This window comes from Malaya genurostris, chromosome 2 (genome assembly GCF_030247185.1).
Source record: "Malaya genurostris strain Urasoe2022 chromosome 2, Malgen_1.1, whole genome shotgun sequence".
Lineage (NCBI taxonomy): Eukaryota > Metazoa > Arthropoda > Insecta > Diptera > Culicidae > Malaya > Malaya genurostris.
Genome location: NC_080571.1, coordinates 310,490,429 through 310,504,341, shown reverse-complemented (window position 1 = coordinate 310,504,341; position 13,913 = coordinate 310,490,429). Strand labels below are relative to the sequence as shown.

General features: G+C 34.2%; 1 protein-coding gene across 1 annotated transcript in view; it reads left to right on the top strand.

The window, feature by feature from the left end:
- LOC131431099 (neural-cadherin) overlaps positions 1-7,276 on the top strand; it is a 126,609-nt gene extending 119,333 nt beyond the window's left edge. The window contains exon 12 of the mRNA XM_058596597.1: positions 4,373-7,276. Coding sequence (XP_058452580.1) covers positions 4,373-4,488 — 116 coding nt within the window. The 3' untranslated portion in view covers positions 4,489-7,276. The remainder of the gene's footprint in view (positions 1-4,372) is intronic.
- Positions 7,277-13,913: the final 6,637 nt, after the last annotated feature.

The following is a 13,913-nucleotide window of genomic DNA, read 5'->3' as shown; positions in this document are numbered from 1 at the left end:
TCTCACCCGAATTTTTTTTTAATTTATGTTTTCGGACAGTAGAATTGTCAAACGTCTTATGCTGTTAATGTATCTTTCCATTATTTTACTGATTGCTTGGCTGCGATGAATTCATCAAAAAATATTGTGAATATGTTGAAAACTTTTGTTACGCAAAATGCATCGATCGCTGGGATAAAAAGTAAAGCAAAAATAACTAAGATGACTACTTTAAATTGATTCCGCAAGTTTACAAAAGCTGCCCTCGACTTGTAATCCGTCACTTCTCGCTAGTCTGGTGATATTATTTAGCCGTGTTTGATGAATGTTCGTAGCGTGACAATCACAGGAACAATTTTCGATTAACAATTTAGCGATAAAACTTTTTTTAACTTTTAATTTATGACTTCTGGTCAGTCAGTAATTATTCAGTAAATTCCTGACATATCAGAGACTCGGATGATTCGCATCGCTAAGTTCGACTCCTCTGGTAGAAGGTAAAAGTTTATATGCGTGAAACCTTCTTCTTACTTAAATGAACCTTGTTACGTCGATTTCCGCACAATATCTTCAAATCCTTACTCTTCCTTGAGTACTATGGCTCTACATTTTTCATATTCTTTCTTTCTTCTCTCACAATCTCTAGTTAGTTTGATATTTGATAAAAAACCGAAAGATAAAATGAGTAATTCTTGCACAGTTCAAGTTACCATTCTTTTAAATATTGTGTCCATTGTATTTTACATGAACACTGCATTCGTTCAATAGTTGTATCAATAGCCGTCTCATTAGTCGACACCACATCATTTTGTTTAGTACAGGGATGCCAGGTTCACAGATCAATCTGTGTTTCACAGATTTTCAACCTTTTGCTCAGATTTAAAAAAAAGGCACAGATTTTCAAAAATTTCTGAAAATGGTCACAGATTTACACAGATTCTGAAATCGATTACAGATTTTTGAAATTTAGCACCAAAAATTACAGAGCGGTAGGAAATAGTGAGACCTTTTTTTTTTGCTCAGCAAAATGATTCCGATCAGTTATTATGGAAACGGGGGAACGTGCACAGATTTTGCACAGACAGGTTTTTGGCTTGATCACAGATTTTTGAAAAAATGACCTGGCATCCCTGGTTTAGTACCCCACCTACGATTACCGAATGGAGGAGTTCGGTACTGAGAATCTATATCAGAAAGTTTTATATGAATATAATGTGCAATTCTTCTGTTATATCGGAATGAACATGAGGAGTGATTGAACCAGTATCAAAACTAGGCTAGTGGCCATTTTCGTCCCACCCCTTTGTTTGCGAGGCCATAACATAATTAACTGTAAACACTCATCAACACATGATTTTTTACAGGGAATATCTTCTACAACACAAAAACTCTGGAACAAAAAAAAAATTACTTCCGGCGAAAAAAAATCGACACCAACTACGAAGGCTCAAATGAGTTAAAGATTTCAAATTCTGTATGAAATATTGACATGAAAAATTACCATTTTAATGGGAATTACAGTACAAATTTACAGTACATTTAAGGGTAAAAAACAGTATGCAGTATTTGGGTCAAAAATACTGAACAATACTGTAAAATACTGTACGAATACGAGCTTTATCTATACACGATTCTGAGAAGTCGAAAGAAAAACTTTCAACTAGCTGGGTAAATTTTTTGGTCGGGCAGATGGTTGTTGACCTAATACATTGATTTCGGCTGTAACAAATCCCGGTTCCGGAAAAAGTGGTCGTATATTCCAAACCAGAAATCACTGCAATATCTCAAAAACGATTGAACCAATTTTCACTTAACTTTCACCAAACTTAGATTCAATTGAAAGAGATTGTGAAGTTGATGAAGAGTTTTATTTGGTTTCCGGTTCCGGAACTACAGGGTGAAGTGTATTTTAAATTGGTACCCATCATTCAGAACTAAAATGCAAAACAGCGGAAAAATTCATTTAAATTTGGCTCAAAATATTTTCGATTTGTAGGTGTAGTCAGTTGCTGGTCAAAAACTTCAAAAACGGAATTTAGTTCATTGCACAGAAAGAAAAGATGAAACTTACACGACATGTAAACCAATCGTACTATTAAACAGACATCAGTTGAAACGAAAATCCGATTTAAAACCATGATTGATGTAAAATTACATTGAAATGCCTTTACTTTTTCATCGAACAATGTTGTATATTTACAAATCGCTTAGTTTTGTAATGTAACATTCAATTCAATTACCTGCTGCAAATATGTGCATGAAAATAAATGTAAATTCACAAATTCTGTGTGTCTTACCAAATGTTAAACCGATTTTCACAAAATGTCTTATGGTCCGCAATCTGCTATTGAATTTTTGTCCGGATCCAACGGATCTGATAATGCAAAATCTCAAGAATTCTTTTAAAATTGGCTCGGAACTGTTTGCAAATTGAAATGGTTGTTCTAGTTTGTGCTCATGAAATCTTTCTTGTTTTACTCAAAATTCAAAGAAAAGCAGTAATTTTAATGAAAACATAAGTGATATAAGAAAGACTTCAGCAAACTAGTTTTATTTTACTTCCAATTTCCTTCACATTTCAACTTCGACTCATCAGTACAATAGCAGCTCTAGTTTAACTGCCGTTGCCACTTAGTACAACATAAACTGTTACGCAGATTTATACTCTACCAAAGATGCATTGCTCTTCGACGAAATAGCCTGAAATTTAGATTGAACTGATGAGTGACAATTGCAGCTTAATTTGACATATAAATCGAAGACAAAACGAAGAACAAATTTAGGCGAAATAAAAACTATATTACATTGAACGATTACATTCTAACGAGAGCTCTCTAAATGGTAATTTATTTCTTGCTCATGAAAACTGAAGGCGTCTGATGTGCAAATAGCGTATTATTTATCTTTGATATAATATCCTGCCCAGGCATGGATTTCCACATGGTTCTATTATTGGAATAGATTCGTCTGATCCTGCTTGAATCCCGTCAATCTTCTATCATACGTTGAGTGATGCAGCTATTTGATAACTTACAATCAATAATCCATCCTGTAAACATTTTGTCATAATCTTCTGCTTCAACTATTCGAACATCATCCCATGCATTGTTTATTCAGTTTGAAGCGTGCAGAATAACACTTCCGTTCATCCGTGTGAATTTTGGATTTCAATTATACACAAGAACCAACAGATGGATAACGAGTTGATAAATTAATTAGGGTCTTTGGACTTACACGGAAAGAAATCCGTTACTGCTGTCATGATTAGAAAGTCATGAAACCAATCTCTTTTACTTCTCATGAAACCCTGAGCAAAACGTCTTCTCCCATGAAAATTAATCCGAAAATGCGTTACTTGAGGATTATATTTCTTTTAAAGCTCGTAACTCCAATTTACTATCCGGATATCACATTGAACCCTCTACATCAAGTGATGTGATAGATTGTTAGATGAATGGTAAGACAAGAGCAGACATTGAAAAGCAAGAACTACTGAAAATTTGTACTTGATCCTGAGGCATATTCATTTTATAATTGTGTTGGTTTACCCACTAGTTGACAAAGAATTAACAACATAAAGATAATGAACCTAAAATTGACATCATAAGTTTTACATTTTGTATGAATATATCTGAATGTATTCTTGCATATTCGATGTGACTGTTGTTAAAATAATATTCCGAGATATATTTATTTATTGTTTCATAGATATGAGAACACAAGCCTAAATATTTCAAATAAGACGATTTTGCAAACGATGTTTTGAAAACAAAAAAGGAAAAACCTATCCGCGGTATTTGCAAGAATTCTATATAGAGTATCTTTTAAAGAGGTTTGATTCACACGTTCGTTTGTGTTTCAAATTCTGAATTAAAAAATCAAAACTGGAGAAATGGACGAATTCAAATTCAGAATCAAAAAATCGAAACTGTAGCAATATTTTAAAACATAACGCCTGAATTTATGTTGCAAAGATTACCATCGTTGCAGAAACACGCCTGAAGTTATACCCAACAACGTCAAATGCGTTACGCTAAATTTCAACGAAATCAGTCCATGATCCGAGAACTTTTAATCATGGTGTATTATCGTAACATGAAAATACACTCTTTTTCACAAATCATGACTCATTTTGCTCATTTCTTGAATCGGAATTTTGCCCGTGTAGAAATGATGGTAATCTCCGCACACAGTCTCTCTATTTATGTTGATTATTATTGCACAATTATTCACCAACGAAACAAGCTTAGGTTATCGGAAAACTTAATGTTCAGACATTACAGTTTACAAATAGAACAAATCACGAACATTTGTTCGAGAAAGTGTTTTGTACCCTACCGTTTACCGAAGAAAACTAAAAAAGAAAATCTACCGTTTCTACTCTTTCCCACAGGAACCGACGAGGAAGTGCAGGAGTTCGACTATTTGGACGCTTGGGGGCCCCGGTTTGACAAACTGGCCAATATGTACGGTGAACATCATCCCACCGAGCTGGACGAGCTGCACTAAGCGACACCGACGGTCACAACCTGATGGCCAAGGAAACCGATGAAAGAAAACAACACTGAAACAGAAAACAAGAACATCTCACCAGTATCGCCGCCATTGTCATTATCATTTCGCGGATGTTTGTTCCTGTGGGAGGTTATCCCACCCACAACACTAGCTTGTGGATTCCCCCGGAAGGATGCTACCAAGAACAGGGTGACCCTGACCATGGGAGTGCGAATTAGAGGAAACAAACAGGTTAGGTACAAATTATTTTAGCACATTTTTCAGTTACATCATGCAATCTTAGAAACAAGTGGAAAAAATAACTAGCAGACAGGGGAAAGAAGAAAGAAGATGAACCAAAGTTTAATTTTTAATCTCAAAGGGAAAATGAAACGAAACAAGTTGAGTAAAAGGTGAGGGAATTTTTGAGACACTACACTGCTTTAAGGGATGATGTTAGTAAATCCGAAGACAAGTACGGACAATGAGTTCTTCCTATGCATCCCCTCGTAAGGAGTTAGGAATTCGATAGAGGAGAAAGCTCACCCGTTCAGAGCTTCATAACTATTCCGATGATTAAACTATATCTATATCAACGAGTTTTCTATGAGTGAAATTCTCGTTCGGATTTTTTCTTCGAGAAAATTAGGGCTCATATACACTTATGGTTATACACTCGTAAAAAAAGGAAACAAAACAAACACAGTTTTACACGTTATACACAGTTACAATCGGGACTCACACATCACGTACGGATAAGAAGTAAATGAATTCAACCCTTTCGTTTCGAATTCCGCAAACGAAGGAAAACTGACGTACCTTCGAACCATTGAAAAAAAAAATTTTTTGTTTGAAGATTTTAACGTGCATATTGCAATTTTGTTATTTTAGTTTGTAAAAATAGCCAGCACCATTTTTACCTTGATTTTATCGAACACAGCATTACACTGTTCCTGTTTTGACTTAAGTAAGTAAAAGTTTTTTAGTAGGAAAAACGGAAGCAATTGTTTTTATAAAACATAGTGAGCCTACGAAACTAAATACACATGATACACAGACACAAAACAAAGTAAAGCGCGCCCCACGCTCTCGCGTTCAGGAAGCACGAGACGAACGTTTTCATGGCCATCTACGATCTAGGAGAAAATGCAACTAATACACACGAAACCGAGAACATCGTAAAACTAGTTTGTAACATAAAACTAACAATTAGTGTATCATCTGCTAAAAGTCAAGAAAATCTTAAGCTAAGTAAATCAAATATACAGCAAACAATTCCGAGGGCCGAAATTTATTGCGAGATTTTATGCAATACAACAACTTTAGAACGGAGGGGTAAATTGGAGACAACAAAAAAATTAGTCATATGAGTCGTAAAAGCACCTGTGTGTTTTTAAGGTAATTTATTTATGTCTTAAGAAAACTAACATTGATGAGAAAAAAAATGATATTGTACATCCAAAGACTGTAACGTTTGTTCTAATAATTTATCGTATTTAATTGCTAAGTTTCAGATTTTAAGGAAATCAATAGATCAACCGTATCTACCGGTTTAGATTTGTAAAACGGGGAAACGCAAAAGAGCACCATCTTTTTTGGAAACCATCTCAGTACACAATAGGAATACGTTGTTTTTAATTCCTCAGAAAATAAAAAAAACCGTAGCTCGTGGGTTCGTTCTTTGTTGAATATGATAGTGAACCGCACGGAGACACTCATACACATATACCAAAACAAAAAAAAAAGACCGCACTCCTATCCTATTACAACGGGACATACAAAGACAAACACACACACGCGCGCCAGCGTCGTTCAAAACGAAAAACTGAATCTGTATTATTAAACAATATTATTACAAACTTAGGTGAAACAATGAAAACGATATTACTTAGTATGCTCATTATTCCAGGAAACTTATATAATCAAAGCCATGGCATAGAAACCGATTAGTTGTTTCGTGGCCCAATTTTTCCCGAGATTGATTTTTCAAATCAACGAATTCATTCTCACGTAACTCGCTCGTTTTTTAATCAGTCAAACATTAATCATCGAACATTTAGCTACACTCTACACTCTAGTACACATCTCCATACACATGAAACCAACAACGCCCACACTGCTACGAATGTAGAAGAATTTTTTCGTAAACTCATAAGACATAGTTTAAAAACTAAACTCCGCGCGACATAAAACTCGTTAGTTATTTGAAAATCTATCTTTTGTAATAAGAAAACTGAAGAAAAACAGCGCATAAATAAAAGATAACTGGAAATATTGAGAGGAAGCATTATGTGTAAGAAACTAGCACTAAATTATTAACTACAACAACACAGCAGTAAAATTCGAGAACAAAAATGACACTTACACACAGACGAGCAGAAGAAAGAAGAAAAAAAATCACACACATTTTAGATGAAATTTGGCAAAATCAAAGTCCACAAAATCAATCCGGTGTTGAACTATAGAGTGCAAACCGTCATCTACCAGATTCCTAGTGTAAATATAGTGTTGTAATAAAGTATGCATATAAACGCGTCGTAGCATGGGGAAAGAAGGAAAGGTAATTTGAAGTCAGGCGTTTTTTTTCCAATCCGATACTGGAATGATTCGAAGAAATGAAAGAAAGAGAAAAAAAACACGTAGGAGAAAGAAAGGACAGAATATGTTACTTAGAGTAAATTTTAGACGAACAACCAAAAAAATGAAAAAAATTAAGTAAAACAGTCACTAAACACATACACACACAAACAAACAAACAAAAATCGACGACGTTCAATTATGATTAGAGCAAAAAAAAAAACAACCAGACGACTATGGTAAATAAAGGGAATTCACAGAGAGATAATACTTGTGAAAGAATGATACTGAAACTGTTTGTTTACTTATTCCTATAATCGTGATGACAAACTGCTCCCTTGAAGAAGCATATGTTCACCTCCCCATAACCCTCTCAGCAGGCCGTTCAATTTTGTTGGTCTTCGAGCGCTTGTTTAACGACATATTCGTTCAATCTGCTGGAACGGTTTGTTGTTGTTTTTTCTCTTGCAAAAATAGTGTGAAAATTAAGTGTTACCTTTACATAGAAAGAAAATTGGTTGTTATTCTACGTGAAGTAGAAGTATTGTGCAGGTATGTATTGTTAGTTTAAACAAATAAGTGGAAAAAACTTCAGAAATTCTGCAATAAAACTAGTCCAACGGGGCTCCAACTCCTCATGTTAAAAATGGCTCAACAATGGACCTCTGTCTGTCGGGTTTGTTGAACGAAAAAAATGGCATTTGGTTCAACGGTCTGTTTCAAAATTGGCAAACGAAGGTCCCGTGTTGGCCTCCCGTTGAACGATTGATTGGACTCTCACTGGACCAATGATCCAACGTATTGGACCAATGAAGGACCACCGTTGAACGTTTTTCTCTAAGAGGAAAGTGTGGTAAGTATTGCAAAGGTCTTGGCATGTGTCAAAATTAATAGTGATGCCAGGAAAATTTTTTCAATGTCTTAAGACCGGACGCTCAACGTCTGCACCGGCAAAATGTCTGTAAAAAAATCGAAAACTCTCAAAATATCTCCAAATTCTTTGAAATCTGTAAATATCTGCATTGTTGTGATATATCTATATTCGCATTAATAAACTAGAAAACCTGGTTTCCCTTCAAGAGAGATATGCGATATCGTGGACGTCATCAAAAACACTGCCTACAAGCCTTGGGGTACTACATTCCATTTGCCTACACACTGCTTGAAAATACGTCATAATAGACAGATTTCCCGCCCAATTGTATTCGGAATTGACTGCACACTCTCAGATTTTAAAGAAACTTTCTAGACATGTGGACTTTGTTACAATACGCCACTGCATATTTAGTTTTTCAAAAATTTATCTAGGCAGTGTTTATCAATTTTTGTGCAAATTGTTATAGTTCAAAAATCTGTTGTATTGAACATTTTCACAAAACGAAAATACTGAAATTCTGTCCTATATTGAAAAAAAAAATTTAAAATTAAATACTGATTTACAAAAATAAACACCATTTTTTACTTCAATAAAATTTTAACCGAATGTAGGTAATTATTTTCCTTTCCAACCGTTAATTCATTGCAAGATGTGCTCTTAAAAGAGATAAAAGGTGCTTCTCACAAGATCTTTTTCTCATCCAAATTGTTTTTTTTTCAGTGTCTCTTAATCAATAACTAAACTAAACTATAAGTCATAATCATCCAAGAATCCAATAAAGCTCATTCTGTAAGGAGATCTCACAAAATATTCTATTTCAGATACACTCAAACCTCCGTTTACGCAATTTTTTTTTAGGTTACCTCTTTTTACGAACAAAATCCCAAATAACGTGAACCTTTTTTTACGAACCTACTATATTCCATGCAAATTACTACAATATGGGTATTTTCGGAACGGGTTTGATGAGTAGATGTCGGAAAACGATGTTTGAGGTGATTCTGAATTCCAAGATGGCGACTTCCGGTTTATTAATATTCCTTGAAAACCCTCACAGTATAGGTATTTTCGGAACGGGTTGATGAATGAATCTTGGAAAACGATGTTTGAGGTGGTTCTGAATTCCAAGATGGCATAGCCTTCTGCTCCAGTTTTTTATATCCAGAGTTTCACTTTATTATGGCACTTGTTCAGCAGTTCCAACAGTCTTGATAATCTGAAACTGATTTGTCTGGTATTTTAATCTTTTTTCTACTAAATCCGGCTATAATTTAGATCTTTCGCCGATATTTGGCTACTGCTTCAAAAATGTAAACTCTTACTAATGAAAACCGTTCCGAAAATATGCATATTGTTAAGGTATTCGAGCAATTCGAAAATATCGACAAAAATAGTAAGGCATTTCAAGGAATAACCGGAAGCCGTCAGATTTCAGAACGACCTCAAACATCGTATTCCTACATCTACTCATCAAACCCGTTTCGAAAATACTCATATTGTAAGGGTTTTCAAGGAATATCAATAAACCAGAAGTCGCCATCTTGGGATTCAGAGCCAGCTCAAGGATCGTTTTCCGACATGTACTCATCAAACCCGTTCCGAAAATACCCATATTCTGATGGTTTTTCACGAATATTGATGAACCGGAAGTCGCCATCTTGGAAATTGATGCGACCTAGAACATCCTTTTCCTGCAAATACTAATAATTTTTATTTTATAGTTATCCATTATATTATACATGTCCAATAAAATACATACATAGAGAAAACTTTTTTTACGTTGAAATTTTCAAATAACGTAAACTTTTTTACGTCATAATTCGATTTACGAAGTCCTGATTATAACGTAAATGGAAGTTTGGGAGGCAAAAGTTTCAAACTGGACAAGAAGAGTTTATTCTTTGATAGTTCCCATCCTACCGTATATGGACGATTTGTGGGGAACTATTTTGAGACAAGTTTCATCAAATTCAAAAGTGGCTTTTTTCGTAAATGAACTTTAAAATTTTTAAGTAGTTTAATATCAGAGTAGGACTTTTTTGTTCCAATATTTTATTAGTATTTTTTGTTCCAATATTTTATTCGAAAATTTACCTAATTTGTTCAACAACATCAATTTTTTGTATGATTTGTCAGCACTATTTCTCTATCCTTAGAACAAACCAAAAATTAAAATAGTACTGTAATATACATTTAAAGATATGTTTATATCTCTCAAATACAATTCTTTATATCTCTCAAATAAAATTTTCGATTCGTAAAAATATTCCTAGTTTCTTAATTTGACAGAATCCTCTCCCAAATTAGGTGTCATTTGGCCTTCATTTTGGTTTATTTTATCAGAATAACATTTTTTTTTCAAAAGTGCCCATGTTGCTCTGGATAAACGTAATTATCTATCTTGGGACAATATTTCATCCAAATCAAAAACAGCGTTTTGTTTTAAAAATCGACTATAAGTATTTAAGGTGAGTATGGAAGCGAGTATTGGTAATACCACCCTTTTATATTGGCAGTGATGCCATACATAATTAGAGAAAAAACTTACAATGCACTAAAAATGACATTATTTTCAATTAGTCGCACATTGATATAATTAAAACTATGGATCAAAACTACTTGCGTACGTCACCATCTGAAATTTCAATATTTTTAAAAAAAAAGATAACATTTCCCTTATTTTCATTTCAAACATTGCTTCCCCTCCAAGTTATTCGCAACCCTGTTGTCTTATTTACCGTCGCTATAGAATGCAAAAATAAACAAACAGTTCAAGTATTGCAATCTTTTCAAAATACCTCGTCCATCTAAGAAGAGGAAAGCAGCGCTCATTCGCAAAAATCAATAGCAAAATAGAATAGATAGCCGATTTGACATCAAGCCCTCTCGTTATGTGCCACTTGACTGTTCTCTGGGTGAGGTTGCTTTCCCATCCGAAAACGATGATGTTGTCGACAAAATGGAAAATGTAGAATTTGTTGGTTTGTATTTTTTTGAACATGGGAGCTCCATATTAAAAAATTAAAATTAATATAAAAAGCCATTGCAACAGAGTTTGTTCTGATTTCGTGTTACTATACCTAATTCATCAATATAACCGCTTCCTTTTTACTTTGTAATGTAAGAAAAATGCCAAGAACCAAGCGAAGGCAAACAGTTAACTATTTTCCTTGGCACAATCATTATATTCTTTTGGTCGCATGATTGCAATTTGTTAACTCCAGAATGAGCATAAGGATGAGATAAGTCCATTCTGTTCTGCTAGGTGATTTGAATAGTTTCAATGTTTACATTTTGTACTGGCAACTGTTCCTTTCAGCACACAAATATTATTATTTCATTCCTCTCTACTCACAAATACTATTACTATATGAAAAAGTATTGTTTCGCCAATACTTTTACATTTATTTTCCTTGGCTCTTGTCCACGGTCACCTTAAAACAGATTTTTATCAGTGTAGGATTAGAGTTGCCATCTTAAAATCTGTGTTTCAATCTGGAAAATCTGTTAACCATCTGTATTGCATATTTTCGATCATGATCTGTGAAAATCTGTTGAAAATTTTTGAAAATCTGCCATTTTTATGAAATATTCATAAAAAAACTGTAGAAATCTGGGAATATTGATAAAATCTGTGTTCTGTGACACAGAATCTGTGTGGCAAAATAAACAAAAAATCAGCGGTTTTACAGAAAAATCTGTAAATATGGTAACTCTGTGTAGGACTCCAATAAGATTTTTCTTTTATTTCTATTCAAAAATTGGACTAATTTTGTGAAAATCACTAGTACTACACTTTATTGTAAAATTTATTATTTTTCAATACGTTATTTGAAATAATGGTACAAAAAGTTTAGCCCTTTTCAAAAGACAGTCTAGATAAAACAAATTCTGCAAAGCTATTTTTCGTGACAAAGTCTGCATGCCTAGAAAGTTTCATTGTGATCTGAGAGGGTGCTACCTGTTCCGAAATGGGTTCGGCGAAAAATTTGTCAACATAGAATTCCCTAAAACTTTTTCAAACTGAACAATTAAACAGAAATTTTACTTCACGTTCAAATATCTCGAGAACAGCTACTTCTTGATGTTAGGTGGTCATATTAGTTAGTTCATAATTTGTAAAATCAGATTCCGGTGTTCGAATGGTTTTTCGCTACCAAGAACATGAATTTTTGCAAATACTAGTGTACTGTTATAGAATGATAGTACTCAAGAGAGAGCAAGGATGTGAATATATAGAACGGAAAAGGAGAGACGTGACAGAGGGTCACTTAAGCAAGCAGAATTATTATTATTAATATCATTTATTTTACCCCGGCTTTAACCTTTAGGTCGTTCAGTAAATGGTAAAAGACCTTTATCACTACTTTTCGATATACCAGAGACTTGGGTGAATCGCATTGTTCAGATGCCTAAGCCCGACTCCTCTGATAGAAGGTAGAGGTTAAGTTACTAAAAGATTTCTGCTTGCCTAAATGACCCTCTGTCACGTCTCTCATTTTCCGTTCTATATATTCACATCCTTGCTCTCTCTTGAGTACTATCATTCTATAATTTTCATTACCTGTTTCTACAAAAATGGTCTCTGGGTAGGTGAATATCGCATAAAAAGGAAAAAAAAAGAAATTTTGACTTAGTCGTCAAAGAAAGAGTAACTAGTATACTGTTTTATCTGCTCTTTTTTTCAGTAGAACTTCGGTTTAATAAATTTTTTTATCAGATCATTATCAGATTGTCAATTACCGTTGTTCAAAATACTATTAAGTAAAGGCTTAACGAGCAACTGCTGTGATCTGACAGAACTGTGACATCCATAAATAACCGTTCTGTTTTAGTCTTCTTTTATTTTTTGTTGTTTGATGTTAATTTTTTTGGTGGGACTTCCAGTTACACAAATATTAAGTAATTGTATGCCGGATAAAATACACTGAGGTCCCTTTTACGTGGGAGATACGTACCACGTAAAAAACCGCGGAACTTTGGAAATCCGCGTAACTTTGAAAATCCGCGAAAAAAAAACCCTAAAATCAGAGAAAAAATTTTTTAGATGCCAAATATCTTAGAAATGTATGAAACGTCCAGTTCTGGTGTAATCTCAAAAAAAATGGTTCTAATCGACTTTTGGACTTAGAGAATTTGTGACCGCGTAGCTTCGGAAATCCACGTAGAAAAAAACCGAAAAATGGAAGAAATTTTTGTATGTCAAATGTTTTTTGTATGTCAAATGTTTCAGAAATGCATGAAACGCCGAGATCTGGGGTAATTTAAAAATTTTGAGAAGTGTCATAGAGTTGAAGTTGAGAAGTGTCATAGTCATTTCGGAATAACACCAGATCTCGACATTTCATGCATTTCTAAGACAAAACAAGAAATCCATCTAGCTTTGGAAATTCGAAAAAAACCGCGTAACTTCGAAAATCCGCGTAAAAAGCGTGTAGAAAAAATTACTTGAAAAAAAAGACCTTAGTGTATACGTTTTTGACCTTCATTTGGCAACCGTGTTGGTGCTCGAAAACTGTGATTGAGTAGAAATATGTCAAATATCAACTCCTCTGAAAGCTCATCTTATATAGAAATCAGTCTTCCGTTCAGATACACCATGGCACGGCATCACATTGAACATATCATGCCAATTGTATGGGTTCGCAGTAAAGATGGTCGGGTATGGGTCGGATTCTGGTACAGAAAAAGATATGTTAGTCAGATCCAAGAGTCTTTTTTTTTTGGCATTAAAAATGCCTTACTCTTCACTATTCGGGGCCGGGGGTCTATTAAAAGTTTCAAAAATAGCCGCGTAACTTTTTTGCGTCATAATTTTGAACATTAATAACTCAGTAATTTGTTGATGGATTGATATAATTTAACAACCAATCGATTCGGAAACTTTTAACTTAAACATGTATGGCAACGTCGTTTCAGTATTTCAATGGCATACTATTGAAAAAAATGGTTAGAATTGACCTATGTTTTCATCCACCAATCCCAG